General features: G+C 52.5%; 1 protein-coding gene and 1 long non-coding RNA gene across 3 annotated transcripts in view; one reads left to right on the plus strand and one right to left on the minus strand.

Moving 5' to 3' along the window:
* Positions 1-1,621: 1,621 nt before the first annotated feature.
* DUOX1 (dual oxidase 1) overlaps positions 1,622-17,069 on the minus strand; it is a 32,788-nt gene continuing 17,340 nt past the window's right edge. The window contains exons 22-34 of one of the 2 annotated variants that reach the window (XM_032297588.1): positions 16,180-16,249; positions 15,608-15,733; positions 14,828-15,006; positions 14,311-14,541; positions 13,342-13,441; positions 13,009-13,058; positions 11,103-11,230; positions 6,105-6,258; positions 5,167-5,399; positions 4,760-4,918; positions 3,174-3,329; positions 2,943-3,071; positions 1,622-2,079 (exon numbers count right to left, since the gene is read on the minus strand). In XM_032297588.1, the coding sequence (XP_032153479.1) occupies positions 1,957-2,079; positions 2,943-3,071; positions 3,174-3,329; positions 4,760-4,918; positions 5,167-5,399; positions 6,105-6,258; positions 11,103-11,230; positions 13,009-13,058; positions 13,342-13,441; positions 14,311-14,541; positions 14,828-15,006; positions 15,608-15,733; positions 16,180-16,249 (1,838 nt within the window). In that variant the 3' untranslated portion in view covers positions 1,622-1,956. Of the gene's footprint in view, positions 2,080-2,942; positions 3,072-3,173; positions 3,368-4,339; positions 4,345-4,759; positions 4,919-5,166; positions 5,400-6,104; positions 6,259-11,102; positions 11,231-13,008; positions 13,059-13,341; positions 13,442-14,310; positions 14,542-14,827; positions 15,007-15,607; positions 15,734-16,179; positions 16,250-17,069 lie in introns of those variants that run through there. The other variant, XM_032297589.1, reaches the window with a different exon arrangement.
* On the plus strand, positions 5,299-6,983 carry LOC116564457. Its single transcript, XR_004274907.1, has 2 exons — positions 5,299-5,388; positions 6,160-6,983. It is a non-coding gene; the product is annotated as an uncharacterized LOC116564457 (long non-coding RNA).

Here is a 17,069-nt window from a genome sequence, read left to right on the forward strand (position 1 = left end):
CCGTCCCCGCCCCCGCCCCCGCCCCGGCTGGGAGCATCCGAGGCCCGCTGGCCGCGCTACGCCCCCACCCCGCGGCGCGCGGCTTCTCCGGAGCGCGTCCAATTTCCTGCCAACAGCCATTTGTCTGGGAGGAGGGGAGGCGCGGAAAGACAAAGAGGCAGCGCGCTAGTTGGGGAAGTGGGGCTGCATTGCCACGCAGAAGCCGCGCGCCGGCGGAGGCGGGAAGGCTGGCGGGGCGGGCCCTGGGGGCGGTGCTCGCCTCCCTGGCCTAGGAACTGAGGGGCTGCAGCGCCTCCCTCGCGCTCACAAGCATGGGTCCATCTCGGGCAGACCCGCGGGAGGGGCGGCCTGAGAGCCCCTAACCACCAGACCGCACCCCGCCGGCGCGCACCGCTGGAACCCGCCCTGGCCTGTGGGCCGGCCCGGGGAGGCTCGCTAGGCCGCCAGGCGGAGCTGCTCCCTGGCCGCCTCAGGCCCGCCCGGACCCCGCCGGCAGGCGGGCAGGACCCCTCGACGTGCTGGGTCGGCACCTTCGCGGACGGGTGCGCCGAAGGCAGTCTGAGGGCCTCTTCCAGAACGTAAACGTGCAACCTCCAAAGCGTGCTGCAAATCGCGGTACTTGAGAGTTTCTAAACCAGTGGCTATTTTCTTGAAATTGAGGATATGTGGTATGTAAACGTTTTGTGGGGACAATAGGAGGGATCACTTAAAATTGGGCACTCTTAGAAATTCCCTCAGAGGGTTGTCCTGTCTGTAAGTCTACTTGGAGAGCATCCAGCCATTTTGCAGATGAGAAAACAGGCCCAGAAAGGTTAGGTGATGTGTTCATCTGTCTCCTTGCCGTCATCTCACCACCTGGAAGAGCTATGGAGGTACAGGGGTCCAACTTTCCCATTTCTCAGAGAAGGGCTGGGAGTGACTGAGATCCCAGGACAAGCCAGGCGGCTCTGGCTCCCTATAGGCTCCAGCTGAGTCCGCCCCTCCCGTGTTCTCTTCCCCACCCCACCTCCTCCAGAAGCTTCCACACCCTCTCTGCCCTTCCTGAGCCGGCTCACCAGGCCTCATGCTAGCTGCTCACAGGCCCTCTGTCACGGAGGCCACCCCTGTGCCAGGGAAGGGATCTCTAGCTGGGGCACTTTGCCTTGGGCCAGCTCCTTTACTCAGGACACTGGTCAGCTTGAGAGATGTCTGGGCCAGCCTGGTGAGCTGGCTGGGTGAGTGGCTTCCTCTCCCCGTGCCCCAACCAGTCCTAAGGCAGAATAAAGAAACCCTGAAGGCAGAAAAGTGATTTATTTGTAAGGGAGACTACTGGAGCAGGGAGAAGAGGGCTGGGGAGCCTTGCATAGATGGGTATCGGGCCAGGGTCTGATGAAAATACGTGCTTAAAACCTTGGGTGAAATCAGTTGTAGTGTTAGACTGGGGTGCTGAGTGGGTTTCTGTAAATGGCTTGCCATGGGTCCAGCCTCTACCTCCTCCAAGGCATTTGCCAGCCCTTCTGACAGTGGGGAGCCCGGAAGAGGAGGTCTGGGAGTAGGGAGGTTCTAAGATGCCAGCATCCGTGCTCCCGCTTCATCCTAACACTCACCATGCCAACACACATACAGACATGCGCACACACAGTACTTGTCAGGTCAGCTTGTCTTTCGAGGGTTTTTTTGTGTGTTGTTTTTGTTTGTTTTGTTTTGAAGTCGAAGAAGAGGTTTCAGTTTGCCCCAAACCAGTAGCTCCCCTATTTCTCTCTAATTCCTAGACACTGCCCCCCATTTCTCCAGGTTGAGACACATCCTGGGGTCCCTGAGCCCACATATGGTGACTGACCGTGGCCACCTGGAACAAGGTTGAAAGGTAAGAAATGAGAGAAGGCTGAGGCAGCCAGAAATAGGAAGAGCAGAAATGAGGTGTGGGCCCAAACCTCTGCTCAACTGGGTGGTAGGCAGAGTCCCTGGGCAGGGGGCCTAGAAGTTCTCATAATGGTGGGAGAAGTGAGTCCGGTCCTGCCTGTTTATGAGCTGACAGGCCTTTTCCACATTCTTGGTCATGCCAGGGGGGCCACAGCTAAACACTCCAATCTTCCGGACCTGTTGCAGGAGGAATAAGTGAAGGCTAGCTCATTGCTCAGAGGCAGAGCTAGCTCAGTGTTCAGAGGCAGGGATAACTCAGAGTTCACAGGAAGGGGTAGCTCCCTAGTTCAAGACCAACCTGGGCAACATAGCGAGATCCCTGTCTCTACATTTTTTTTTTAATTAGCTGGGCATAGTGCACTAGTGGTAGTCCCAGCTACTTGGGAGGCTGAGGCGGGAGGATTGTTTGCACCCAGGAGTTGGTGGTTATAGTAAACTGGGATTGGACTACCGCACTCCAGCCTGGGTGACAGAGCAACACCCTTTCTTAAAAAAAAAAAAAGCCAGCAGTGCTCCTGATGTTTTGCTTTCTACCATGCATGGTGAGAGCTGGCTTAGTATATATAAGTCTAGTGGAATTTTGCTAAGTGCTAGATCAACATTTCTAATAGATCTTGGGTTAATCAGCGTTCAAGTTGAGGAAAAGCTCAGCATCTCATGGAGGGCTAGCCCAGTATTTGTGAGTAGTGACTAGTCCAATGCTCGTGGTAAAGGTTAGTTACCTCAGTGTCTGAGGGCTGACTCAGTATTAATGGTGAGGGTAGCCCTGAGTTTATGGCGAGGACTAGCTCAATGACTGAGCCCTTCTTTCTGGACAATACATCACGGCTTCAGAGATGGCAAGTCCCTATTGCCTGCCTCCTCCTTAGCACCTAAGGGCGACCCTCCCACCTATCCTTTCCCTTCCATTACCCCACCAATCTCCCAGGGGATCGGTCCTCATCAGCGGTCGATTTCTTCCTTGATGGGGCAGGGTTCGGAGCTTTGTTCAGACCCCAAATGATAAAGAGGAAGAGAACCTGGATATGGGTGAGACTGACCTGGGGGTGGACCTCCTGCAGGGAGTTGAAGAAGGGCTCAAAGGGGGGGCGGCCAAAGTGGGTGATGGAGCGCAGGCCCGTGAATAGACTCCGGTTCAGAACCTTTTGGAAGTGCCGCTCGCAGATGTACTGTGGTAGAGAAGGGTGGAACAAAGTTCAGCCAGGCACAGCTAGGGTCAACTTCTAGCTCAGACAGTGTCCCACATACCCTCCTAGCGGATCCTGACATACCAGCATGGTAGTCCTGAGATCAAACTTCTCAGCCAGCTGGGTGATGTAGATGTGCACAGACACCAGGTCCTGGTGGTCGTTCTCCTCCACCTCTCGGATGATGTCAGCCAGCCACTCAAACTGACGCTGGGTCCTTGTCACCCAGATGAAGTAGATCTGGGGCACATGGCTGGAGCTCAGGACTCAGCTCAGCTTCCCTAGATCCTAGGGGTATCCATACCCATAGAACTCTTCTGACCTCAGCCAGCTTGTGCCCCTCCCTAGACAGGCTGGTGAGATGGGAGTGTATGGGCCACAGGGCCAGACTCTGAGGCCAGAGATGGAGTCGCCCCAGAGCACGGAGAGGTGGAAGTGAGAGATAGCCCAGGGTCATGGGAAAGGTCCCTTGGTGATTGCCAGGTGAAGGTCTGTGGGATGGGAAGCAGCTCTTATGCTCAGCCTGTCCTACAGTTCCCTCCAGTGGTCCCTGCTCAGGCTGCCAGGCACCTAGTGCTTGAAGGGCATTTCACAGAAAAGCCTCAGGGAGACCCAGCAGCTGCATGGGCAAATGGGGATAGGATCAAAGAGATCAGTGGTTGGAAGTTGCCTGGTGGGGAGCTCCTGAGCAGAGAAAATGGGCTGTATAGTTAAGCAGCAGAAGGCTGCTGGGCGTGGTGACTCACACCTGTAATCCCAGCACTTTGGGAGGCGGAGGGGGGTGGATCATGAGGTCAGGAGCTCAAGACCAGCCTGGCCAAGATGGTGAAACCCCATCTCTACTAAAACTAGAAAAATTAGCCAGGTGTGGTGGCAGGTGCCTGTAATCCTAGTTACTCAGGAGGCTGAGGCAGGAGAATGGCCTGAACCTGGGCAGCAGAGGTTGCAGTGAGCTGAGATCATATCACTGCACTCCAGCCCCGGCAACAGAGCGACACTGTCTCACAAAAAAAAAACAAACAAAAAAAAAAACAAAAAAAAAAACACAGAGAAGAGGAGGGGAGCTGTCACCCTCTGAATGCTGACAGCACATGGGCTGGGCCTCTGCCCACTGCATTCCAGGGCCCCTGACTCACTTGCCAGGCCCAGAGAGACGAGCAGGGGCCTGCCACCAAGTCCAGGCTGGGGTGAAAGGACCCGTGTGAGGGCCTCAGGGTTTAAGCTGTGTTCCTGGGGCCAATCTGGCCCAACAGCCCTGCTTTGCCCCCTCTCCTCCTCTTCCTCTTGCGATCTGAGCCAGTTTCATTTGTGCCCCACCCGTGTGCCCTTCCCTTTTCCAGTGCAGTAAGGCTCCAAGTGCTGGGCTCCTCTGTAAGAAGGAATGGGTTTCTTCACGCCCTCCAACCTTTCCTAGAGGAACTCTGAGAAGTAAATCCTATGTGGAGCACCCCCAACTAAGGAAGGAATTTCTGTAAACCAGGCAGGATCCTGGAGGCATGTGCAAACTATATCCTGATACCACCCCATTCATGATTTAACCCCAGGTTTCAAACCAACTTGCTGCTGCCCAGTTCAGGGAAACCAAGAACAAAGGCAGGGGAGAAAGGCACAGATGGGTACCATGACAAGGAAGAAGGGGCCACGAGTCGGTGGGAAGAGGGGGCACTCACCTTCTTACAGAACACTTGGCAGCTGACTGATGACTTGAAGACCAGGTCTTTGAGGATAGAGGCAAAAGGGGTGACCCCAATGCCCCCTCCCACTAGCACTGACACCTCAAACTTATGCCACTCCTGGTGGCCCTCTCCAAATGGTCCATCAAGATACAGCTGTAGGGAAGGGCATGGGTTTGAGTTAAGCTTGGCCACCACCATAGATCTGAAGTCAGAAATGAGAGGGAGGGAAAGGCAGATACATATATGGAGTGAGGGGAAGAGGAGGGTTTGTGGCATTATCTGGAACAACCAGTCTCTAGGTGTGGGGAGGGAAGGAACAGAGTGGGGAGTCTAGTGCTGCCAGGCCAAGGCCTTCAAAGGAGATATCGGAGCATGTGACACATCTGGCCTGGGTCTGGTACCTTTGGGTATCTGGCACATCTGTCACCCGTCGGGGCTGAGTAAATCTCCCTGAGGCGAGTGGTCCAGGGCCCTGCTGCCCGGATGTGCAGGCTGAGTGTGTCCTCATGGGGTGCGGAGGTCAGTGTGAAGGGGTGGTACTCAGTGGTCCCCAGAGCCAGGCAAGCAATCCGCACCCACTGCCCCGACTTGTACTCAAAGCCCTGGGGCCGCTGGAACCGCAAGTAGGTCACTCCTGGGGAGGGATGGTGGGTGGAGGCTGCTGCCCTGAACCCAGCAACAATGTGGCCTCCAGAGAGCTCCCCACCCGCAGCCTCAGCTCTGCTTCTGGAATATGACTAGGGAAGCCTCCGCCATCAGAGCTCACCCTGAGGGAAGCCAGGCAGCCCTGGGGCTGAGGGTCAGCTGGGCAAGGGGAAGCCTCACCTGAGCTTCTCTGCTCTGTGATGAGAGAGGCTTGGTCCTCTGGCAAAGAGCCAAAGAGCTCTTTCTACCAGCTTTTTTTTTTTTTTTTTTTTGAGACAGAGTCTCACTTTGTCACTAGGCTGCAGTATAGAGTACAGTGGTGTGATCTCAGCTCACTGCAACCTCTGCCTCCCGGGTTCAAGCAATTCTGCCTCAGCCTCCTAAGTAGTTGGAACTACAGGCACATACCACCACCCCCAGCTAATTTTTGTGTTTAGTAAAGAGAGGGTTTCGCCATGTTGGCCAGGACTATCTCCATCTCTTGACCTCATGAGCTGCTCACCTCGGCCTCCCAAAGTGTTGGGATTATAGGCGTGAACCACCATACCCAGCCCCCATCAGCTTCTTTGTCCTTGCCACCCAAAGCCCCTGCCAGCTCCACTGGGCCCAACCAGGAAACTATGTGGTATATACTCTGCCTCTGCCTCGTCAGCTCCCTAAGTGCCACCAAGCTGATCTCCTGCCAGGCTAGTACCTGAGGGCAACAGCTCCGCCTTCACCACGCTGATCTCCACCTTTTTCCGGCTCAGGCTCACCAGCTTGTCACCCCCATAGATGATTGCTGGGACCAGGAAGAAGATATGGAAACGGGGCAGCTGGATCAGAGCAAAGCTACCGTGGATGATGAGCTGGATGGGGGAAAGAGCTCTACTCAGACCTAGCGACACCCGCAGCAGAGTGTGGGGCCAGCTCAGGCCTTAGACCCTGCATCCTTCCCTGCTGGTATATCCAACCCCCACCTTACCACATACCATGCTCCTTTCAGGACGCAAAACCTCACCACTCCCAACTCCATCCTCCATAGCATTCCATGAGGAATGAGAGTATTTTCCAGATCTCTGACACCACTCTAGACCAAGCGATGTCGCCTGTCACCTGGACTCATGCAGCAGCCTTCCAGTGGAAGTAGGGCTTTCACTTGTCTTGCCTCACTATAATCCTGTCTCTTCAAGGCAGCCAGTGTGACTTTCTAAAGTTCATCGTATCATGTTCATCCCCAGCTTTAAAAGCTTTGGTGGCCTTCCCATTGCACTACAAGGCCTCGCAAGTACTCTGACCTCTAGCTGCTAGCCATTCTCCCCTCCCTGTTCCTCATACATGGCAAGTCCTTTCTGCTTTAGGACCTTTGCATCTCCTGCCTGGAATGTCCTTCTCCTGGTTCTTCCCATGGCTAGCTCAATCTCATTTTTCAGGTCTCAGTAGAAACACCACCTCCTCAGGCCTCCGTTCAGTCCTATCTACCACATCTGCCGGTTGACTCTCTTAGAGTATGCATTGTCATGCTTATACCCATTACTGGAGATAGTAAAAAAAAGAAAAAACAAACAAACAAAAAACAGAGTATGCATTGTCATCCATAGTACTTTCAGTTTTGGGGAATGGGGGGACAGAGTCTCGCTCTATTGCCCAGGCTGGAGTGCAATGGTTCGATAGCGGCCCACTGCAACCTCCGCCTCCTGGATTCAAGAGATTCTTCCTCACCCTCCCGAGTAGCTGGGACTACTGGCACCCACCACCACACCTGGATAATTTTTGTATTTTTAGTAAAGATGGGGGTTCCACCATGCTGGCCAGGCTGGTCTTGAACTCCTGACCTCAAATGATCTGCCCACCTCAGCCTCCCAAAGTGCTGGGATTACAGGCATGAGCCACCACACCCAGCCAACAGTACTTTCGCTTGCACATTCATTTACATGTTTACTGTTGTTTTTCCCACTGGACTGAAGGAGTAGGGACTGTTTGCTATTACAGGCTCCTAGCAGTTTCTGCCTGGCATACAGAGGCACTCAATAACTGTTGGGGAAAGGCTTTTCCCCAGTTTATCCTCTCCTTTTCCAGGCTAAGAATAACTAACTAGTTTCCCTTTTCCATGAAATAACTGACAGGTATCATCCAGCTCTGGTCCTTTCCCTAGTAAGTTCATCTAACATGGTCAGACACTACTTGGCCACATTCTTCCCATTTGCTTGCTCCTGAGTCTGGCCCAGTCTGACTTCTGCCTCCACCTTTCCTTAGGACCTTCCCACTGAGGGCCCAGCAGCCCCACAAATGGCCAGATCTCAAGGTCTCCTTTCAGGCCACATTGGCTCCTACTCTTGGCAGCCTGAGGCATAGTAAGCAACCTCTTGCCAACTTCTGCAGCAATGCTCTACTGCTTCTCCACTTTGGTCCACTGGCTTTCCATCTCCTCCACTGGCTTCATTCCTGCTGCCACCCCCAGTCATGGGTGTTGCCCAAGCCTGGTTTTGTCACGCTCTGCTTTTCTCTTTCTCTTTTCTCTGTCACGCTCTGCCACGTGGCGTGGCCTCTCAGCTGAGCCACAGCCCCTCAGTTTCAGCTACAGCCTCCACATGATCACCAGCAGCATGTCCTGCTACAACCTAATGCCCTATAACCATCCACAGCCAGGCCTGTCCCCTCTGTCTCCTGAATATCCTATCACCGTTCCCATCTCTGCACCTGTGCTCATGCCCTTCCTTTTACCCGGATTGCTGTTCAGTTTCCACTCTGCCCTGTCAAAGCTTAGCTTGTCTCTCCCAGACTCTTGGCCCAAGTCCAATCTTCTCCTCAAAGTCTTCCCTAGCCAATTTAGCCCAAGTGAAACTCCCTTCAATGAACTCCTATAACTTCCTGTTTGGAACACTCCGCTCAGTAATTAACCCTATATCAAGTGTTCATTTTGATCATTTCATAAATGTGCCACTTTGTCACAGCGAATCCTAAGTTCCTAAGGAAGAGATAAGAGTCTCCCCCTCTGCTGCTGGGTGCTACAGAAAGCTAGTACACAATAGACCCTTAACAAATCTTTTTTTTTTTTTGAGACAGAGTCTCACTTTGTTGCCCGGGCTGGAATGCAGTGGTGTGATCTCAGCTCGCTGCAACCTCTGACTCCCGGGTTCAAATGATTCTGCTGCCTCAGCCTCCTGAATAGCTGAGACTACAGGTGCGTGCCACCATGCTTGGCTAATTTTTTGTATTTTTCGTAGAGACGGGATTTCACCGTGTTAGCCAGGATGGTCTCAATCTCATGATCTCGTGATCTGCCCACCTCAGCCTCCTAAAGTGCTGGGATTACAGGAGTGAGCCACCCCACATGGCCAACAGATAGCTTTTAAACTGAACTCGGTTCTGCATTTAGGAGTCCCTTCCCCCAGCTGACTCTTCCTAGATTCTTGAACCTTTCCCTACAAGACTAACTGAAACCTCTCTGAGCTCTTTGAACTGGCTCTTCCTTCCCCAAGTTCACTGTTTCATTGTGGAGCCTACACCCACCCCCAAGGCTTTCTGAGCCTCCAAACAGGCTGAGCACAATGGCAGGGTGATGTCATGCTGCTCTGTTTACACACCCTATTTTGTGCTGGCTTTCCTTTTAAACCACAAGGCTGCTGCAAATTCCTTGTTGGCTGGTGGGATGGGGTGGTGGGGGTAGCCAGCCAGCTCAGCCTCTGAGGTGCTAGCCCTGCCCTCTTCTGCCTGGATCAGAAGACTGGCCATTCTTCCCCAGGGTCTAGTCTATGCTAGGGTCCTTTACTTGTAATTTCTCTTTCTGCTTGAAGTTAAGTGGTCATACCTGGGATAAATGGGAACGAAGAGGGTGCTTTTGCCCTGATGAGGGGAGCCCAGATGAGATTGTCCCAAACTGAAGATGAGTATAGCCTAGCATAGAGGTATGCACCTTTCTTTCTTTCTTTTTTTTTTTTGTTTGTTTGTTTGTTTTAGAGAGGGTCTCCATCAGTGGCCCAGGCTGGAGTGTAATGGCACGATCTCGCCTCACTGCAACCTTCACCTGCTGGGTTCAAGTAATTCTTATGCCTCAGCCTCCTAAGTTAATTTTTGTATTTTCAGTAGAGAAGGGGTTTCACTATGTTGGCCAGGCTGGTCGTGAGCTCCTGGCCTTAGGTGATCCACCCATCTTGATGTCCCAACGTGCTCGGATTACAGATGTGATCAGCCACTGTGCCTGGCTGCAGCTTTCAAGCCCCTGACTTTCCTGCTTGCAAGAAGGGTGGCTTAGAATCCTAGTGATGCCTATACCCCAGGACAAATCAGAAAGTGCTCTGGGTCTTAGGGAGCCTGCCTGGCCACCCTTGTGGATTTCTCATCTAGTTCAAAGTAGCTACTTTATCACCAGGAACCAGAATGTCATCTCCACCCCCATGAGAAGCAGTAACCAAGAATGCTAGTGCCCCACTCATTATTGGGAAAAGGAAGAGAGAGGGTAAATTAGTCACAGCTTCTACAGAAAGAGATTTCTTAGGAAACGTACATCATCATGCCAAGGCTGAGTAGTCATCTTCAGAACTGTGAAATGCTGAGCCACAGGCAAGATGAAACAGACCCTGCTGTCAGTGAGGACAGAACTGCACCTGAGAGAAGGCAGGTCAGACAGCAGGAGCCAATCTGATCGAGGCCATGGTATAGTGTCTCTTTGTTTCAGCACGAAGGAAAGCCCTGTGTGCCATTCTGCTGCAGGGAAGAGCTGGAGCCTTGGGACTTGGTTTAGCTTCTAAATGAGGCCCTCAGAGTACCATTTGGGGAAACGTCTCTGTTCACGAGGAAGGCAGGCAAACAGAGCCACAACACAGGGACACAGAATCAGTTCGGGAACTAAGCAGCTAAACAGCCAACGAGAAACCCAAGGGAGGCAGGAGGTAGAGTCTTAATCCATTTGATCAGCTGGGCACTGTGGCTCACACCTGTAATCCCAGCACTTTGGGAGGCCAAGGTGGGTGGATCATGAGGTCAGGAGATTGAGACCATCCTGGCTAACATGGTGAAACCCCGTCTCTACTAAAAATACAAAAAATTAGCTGGGCATGGTGGCACGTGCCTATAGTCCCAGCTACCTAGGAGGCTGATGCAGGAAAATGGCTTGAACCCAGGTGGCAGAGGTTACAGTGAACTGAGATTGTGCCATTGCGCTCCAGCCTGGGTGACAAGGCAAGACTTCTCCCTTCTCAAAAAAAATCATTTGATCGGCAGTCCATCTGAAGACATTTTGAAGAAGCTTATATGCTGTACAAGTGGCAGTTAGTGGGGTGTTATGAGTAATGCCCCCCCAAATAGGATCAGAACAAAAATGGCAGAACCCATTTAATATAAGTTTCTTCAAAAAGGGTGATGTTCTTTTGGGTGCAAGTAGTCCACCCAGGAGCCAAACGCAGCCACCCAAAGTAGGGAAAGACTAGCTGGGCAGAAGTGACATAGAGGTGTCTTTGAGGAATGGAGATCAGTCTGGCAGGGCTGCTACTGCAAAACCCATGCTAGGGAGCTGACCTTCCAAGTGCTGCATATTTGGGTCATCCTACTGGAGAGCCCTGTACTATCATCTCCACCTTCAAAGAGGGATGTGGAGAAGGGAAGAGGATGCTTCAGATAACTTGAAATAGAACGAATGTCTCAACCCTCCTTCCCTCTCTGGATATGTCCTACCCATACCCTCCTGGCCTGGCTCAACACCAAAAGCCCTCACCAGGACGTAGAGCAGGATGTAGAGGTGGTGGGTCAGCCAGAAGCCCCGGAAGCTGCAGCGGCGGAAGTGGTGGGAGGCGAAGACATACATGATGGCCAGGACCAGGAGCAGCACAACCCCTGTGAGGCCTGCAACGTGAACATAGGGTGGAAAGCGGAGGAACAGTGCCATGAAAGGGGGCTATTCTGGGGCTTCCAAGGTCCCCTCTTCACTCCACTGCCCAAGTTGGGGTAAGAATATTCCAGCATTCTCCTCTGGTCCTCTCTCCCCATACCATGATCACAAGTACCTTTTATTTCAGCAGACCTTATTCATTTTTCATAGCCCTTGTCACCATGATTTTTTTTTTTTTTTTTTTTTTTTTTTTTGAGAGAGTCTTGCTCTGTCACCCAGGTTGGAGTGCAATGGCGAAATCTTGGCTCACTGCAACCTCCGCCTTCTGAGTTAAAGTGATTCTCCTGTCTCACCTTCCCAAATAGCTGGGACTACAGGCATGCACCACCATGCCCAGCTAATTTTTGTATTTTTAGTCGAGATAGGGTTTCGCCATGTTGGCCAGGCTGGTCTTGAATTCCTGGCCTCAGGTGATCCTCCCACCTTGACCTCCCAAAGTGCCGGGATTATAGGTATGAGCCACTGTGCCCAGCCGATTTTTCACCCATGTCATTATTTGGTTTTTGTGTGTCAGTTTCCTGACTCTCAGGTTTTCAAGTACAAGGAATGGGCTAAGTTTGCCACTGAATCCTAGTGCCTAGTGCAGTGGCCTGGCACACCGTGGGCCCTATATAAATGTGTGCTGAATGAATGGATGCACAGGGTGTCCGCTCTGGGCCAGACAATGGAAATGGCAGGCCTGCCCTCACTGAGTCAAGGTTTGGTCCTTGTCCCTGCATCACTCTTCACTGGCTGCCACAGCACACAACATGAGCACTGGCACTGTTAGTGGCTGGGCAGCACCACACTCCCTGCTCATCACCAGAGTCCCCAAGTACAACCCAGAGTTGGTGGCAGGCCCCTCCTCTCACAGGGGATGCAGGCCATAGTTATATAGGGGGATAATACTGGAGCCAGGGCAGGGTGGGGAGGACAGAGAATGGTCCCTCAAGTGATCAAGGAGGAGAGAGGCAGAAGTTAAGAAGATTAGAGCCCTGAAGTGTAAAAAAGCAAAGGTTAAGAAGGGATCTAACCAAAGCCTGTAAAGTCCTAAAAGGAGAGGAGAGCATAAACACAGCCTTATCCACTAAATCTCAGTGTGCAGGAATTAGCAAGCACCCTCTGAAGTTCAAAGCAGATCATTTTAGGATTAAAAAAAAAAAAAAGCCATGCTGTGTTTCACAGAGAGGAGCCAGTATAGAGATTGTGTTACCCCAAGGAAGGAACAGACTGAAACTATAAATAGCTTCAAGAGAGTTTGAATAGATTCACAGCTAATAGCTCTAAGATGGGTGATTATAAGGAGTTAGGAATATCCCCCAAACACTCTTTTCAAGGCATACTGGGTAGAGGCCTCTGGATTGACAAAGAGCCTGACCCCTCCCCCATGCAGTTGGGGTACAGCGTTTCTCCAAGCTACAGTTATGGTATGTGTGTGTGTTGGAGGAAGAGGTAGCCACTCCTATTCCACTGGAACTAGTCCAGAGTAGGACGTATTTCTCCTACTACCCCTACTAGAGGAGGAACTAGCCCAAAGTAGGGGCAGAAACCCAGCTAAGCTCCTGGGAGGAGGACTGCATTGCAGAATAGTCTAAGTCTCCTGCCACCTAGTAGTATCATCCGGCCAGAGGGCAGAGCCTGGGTCACCAGAAGAACTGAGTGAGTGAACCTGGTCTGCTCTGGGGTACAGAGAACCCAGAGCCTTGAGCTCACAGTCAGGTCCAGAAATTCATGGATCAGGGAGGGTTCTTACCTGGTACAGTCTGGAAGAACCACCAGTAATACTTCTGGGGAAACTCAGACCTGTGTGAAAGGGACAGCAAGGAGAGACCCTGAGAGATCTCTGGGACTTCCAGATGGGACCCTCTAGGGGAGGCATCCCAACTCAGACACCAGTCTCTCCTGCTGACTTGGCATTGGGGGCTCAGGCTGGTCACTGTCTGTCCTGTAACCTAGAAAGTGACACTCTCCTCCGAGCCAGAGAATTTGTTTCTTTCCACCCAAAAGGAATCCTCCCACTACACACACACACACACACACACACACACACACACACACACACTCTCTCTCTCTCACACCTACTCACCCGTCATCATGGAATAGGCCAGGAAAGAGGCAGGAGAGGACGCTGAGGGGGCTGATGGAGAACAGGTACACATTCACCACATGGCCCACACTGTGTAAGACTAAGGAAGAACAGACAGGGTGGTGAGCTTGGGGCAGCCCAGAGTGGGTGCTCACTCATTGAGCCCAAGGTGGAGGACCCTGGCTAGAGTAGGGGGCCTGAAGAAGCACCCTAGGGGGCTTCTGACCTTTGTTTTTTGTTGTTTGTTTGTTTGTTTGTTTGTTTTTAGATGGAGTCTTGCTCTTGCCCAGGCTGGAAGGCAGTGGTGCAATCTTAGCTCACTGCAACCTCTGCCTCCCAGGTTCAAGCAATTCTTCTGCCTCAGCCTCCCAAGTACCTGGGACTACAGGTGCATGCCAGTACACCTGGCTGATTTTTGTATTTTTAGTAGAGATAGGGTTTCACCATTATTGGCCAGGCTGGTCTCGAACTCCTGACCTCGAGTGATCTACCTGCCTCAGCCTCTGAAAGTGCTGGGATTACAGGCATGAGCCACTGCACCTAGCCTAGACTTCTAACCTCTAATCAATCTCCTGGCCCTGCTGCACACCCCATAGACACACCATCCATGCACATAACCATGTGAGTCTGAAATTACAGCATTAGAAGTTCATTCCTGTGCTTTCTCTCACAGAGTCATACTTTAAAACATAAAAAGTTGGAGAAATGAAACATTATGCACACTCATTCTGGGGTGTTAGTAACTCATCAGCTGAGGCTGGTGAGGTACCCTGGAAAGTGTGGGAAGAGGCACTTGGCAGTGACTAGTGATGGGCTCCCTGGCTTACTTTACACCCTGGCCCAGGCCAACTCCATCCTTATGGAGAAGGACGTTAAAGGTAAATGCCAGCACAGAGGGGTCTCTCAGAGGAGGGAAAGCCAGCGGGGTGGGAGGCCCTGGAGAGCCTCCCAAGGACACCCAGGCCCTGCCTGTGAGGACGATAGCAGTGGAGGCAATGAGGCGATGGAAGTCCACAGCGGCGTCGAAGGGCACATAGCGGTTGAGGAAGGTTTCTCGCAGGAAGGTGATGAGGTTGCGGCACATGGTGAGCAGGATGTAGGAGAACATGAAGGAGATGCTGGCCGCCGTGCCCCGTGACAGGATGATGCCTACGCGGGTGGTGTCCGTGATGCCCGTGTGGTGTGCGGCAAAGGCGTAGTCTGCACAGGGGGCCCAGGCAGGCAAGGGAGAGGCAGTGCAGAGGAGAGAGAGCTGGTTAGGGAGGTCATCAGCTGCAGGCGCTGGCCAGTTGCCACTCACAACAGGCCTCCCCCGCACAGTCTTCACTCAGGCTCCATTCAGCAGGGTGCAGTCACCCGACCCAGGGCTGGCAGTTATTGCAGGCCCCGCCCTGGGGCTGTCTGTCACTCACAGTAGGCCTCACCCCCAGGGCGATCACTCATTGCAAGCCTAGGGACAGGGCTTGTGGTAAGTGAAGTCACTCACAGTAGGCCCTCTCCAGGAAAAGTCCCCCAGTGATGGCATAGAACACGGCCACGCAGCCGATGTGGCGCCGGTAGTTCTCAATGAAGCGCTTGAACTGCTGCATGGTCTGGTGGAGACGGCTGCGCTGGAACTTCTCTCGGTGCGCCTCAGTGAACAGCAAGGGCTGGAATGACGTTACCCTGGGAGACAGGAAGCCTTAGCCCTTGGCCCCCCATCAGACCCAACGCTAGTGGGGCCCCACTTCCCAGAGGGGAGCCGCCCAGAAGGAGGGAAGCCCACCGCTTCTGAAAAAGCAACTGGGTGACTCTTGTGGAAGTAGGTTCAGACCTCACTACATCAGGCTATATTGCACTCCATAAGCAAGCTGGCAGCAGAGGGATGGCCCGGAATGGTCATTTCTTCCCAGGGGATGCACTCCATCCAACCATGTTCATTCACACTCAGTCTGTAGCTCCCAACCCCCACCCAGCACTCACAGCCTTTACTAGAGACTCAAAGGATACCTCTTCCATGAGGGCACCTCTGACCTCCCTGGCAGAGGTGAGTGCTTCCTTGAGTTCCAAAGCCCTTCGCTCTTACCACTATTAGAATAGTCATCAGTTGACATTGAAATGATCAGTGTACCAAACCATCTCCTTAGATTGTGATGTTCTTGGACAAGGACTGTTCACCCTGCCTGCACCCACAATGTTTAGCACAGTGCCTACCAACAAGGAAAGGATGTATGTAAACTGAAGCAATGGGTGAAGTGCCTGGGCTTAAGGGGAAGAGCAGGCATACTTCTTGCCAAACCTCCGCCGAATCTCCTGGGGAGGGTCCGTGTCCATGGGGCACTGCAGTCTCTGAGGTGTCAACTCAGTCTCAACGCTGCTGCGGGAACAGCGGGCACTCACTCTGGGAGAGGGACTAAGACAAGAATGGTAAGAGATAGGATGCTAGCCATCTCAGCCACTTGTTCCTCTGCTGCCCTGGTCTGCCTCCGCACCCATTCTGTTGAGGAAGGATGAGAGCTGTCAGAAGGGGACAGCAGGATTCCCAAGGACACCTATAGACAGAGTGAGTCAGATCTTGGGGGTCCTCACTAAGGCTTGTTACATAAGCCTTTACCCATCACAAGGGCATTGGGGCCAGGCTGTAAGTGAGAGGGAAAATCCAGCAGGCTTTCTGCTTGCCCTGGCACAGGGCTGTGTGCCTAGAGAAAGGGGTGCCTTTTTCTAATTTGTTTGAAGGTGTTACATGGACTAGCGGTGGCCCTGATCCCAGCCATTCAGGGGAGAGGGATGTTGGAGGGAGGAAATGTTGGAGAGAAATGGCAACATTTCCTCTTTCCAACATCCCAGATGGGGGCTCACCAGATCTTCTCCTGGCTGATGTAGGAGGCTCGCCGGCAGAGGTCCTTGATGACTTCAGGCACATCCACCCCTGAAAAGCAGAGCCAGGCTAGGGAGCAGCACAGGGTCCAGAGCCCAGGAGGGCCTGGCTCAGATGCATAGCACTCCTGCCATCCCATGTTCAGACACAGTGGACAGTCCCAGACCAATGGAGGCCCTGCCTTGAGGTGCCCCAATCTCATCCCTTGTCCCCAGGGTGAGCTGGACCCAGCTGTAGGTGGACAGGGAGAAGGCCTGAAAGAAAGTTGGCCAGGCAGGCTTCCCTAAAGTGTATCCATGCTCAGTCCCACTTCTGGGACTATGGGGTAGAGTTCAGGAACTGTATATAACCTGCCTGCTGAGCCCGCTGTGCCATAAAAATTCAGCTTAAGATCCTCCAGCTTAAAACCTCCAAGAGTTAAATGTAGAATCTAGGTGTATGGGAGATCATACTACAGTTCTTTCTACTTTTCTATGTTAGAAAATGTTCATAATAAAATATTCAGGAGAAAAATTCTCCCAGGAGCCACCCCATTGTTCCTGTCTGGGTTGAGCACTGAAGGCAGGGCAGGACTAAGCTGCAAAGCCAAGTTTCCACAGGAGGCCTGGGAATCTCTGGGTTTCTTCCAAGTACCTGAAGATGACCCTGGTCTATAGCTGAGGCCAAAAGAAGGTAAGCTGAACTAAATTAGATTTAAATCAGAATGTTTTTAAAAAAAGCATTAATGCCTGTACTCACAGATGTTCCACAAACAGCAAATGTGGCACAATGGTAACAAATAGCATATCTAGGTGAAAAGTGAAGGAACATCTCTTTTTTTTGAGACAGAGTCTCACTCTGTTACCCAGGCTGGAGAGCAGTGGCACAGTCT

This window comes from Sapajus apella, unplaced genomic scaffold (assembly GCF_009761245.1).
Source record: "Sapajus apella isolate SASKATOON/1434 unplaced genomic scaffold, GSC_monkey_1.0 scaffold37, whole genome shotgun sequence".
Lineage (NCBI taxonomy): Eukaryota > Metazoa > Chordata > Mammalia > Primates > Cebidae > Sapajus > Sapajus apella.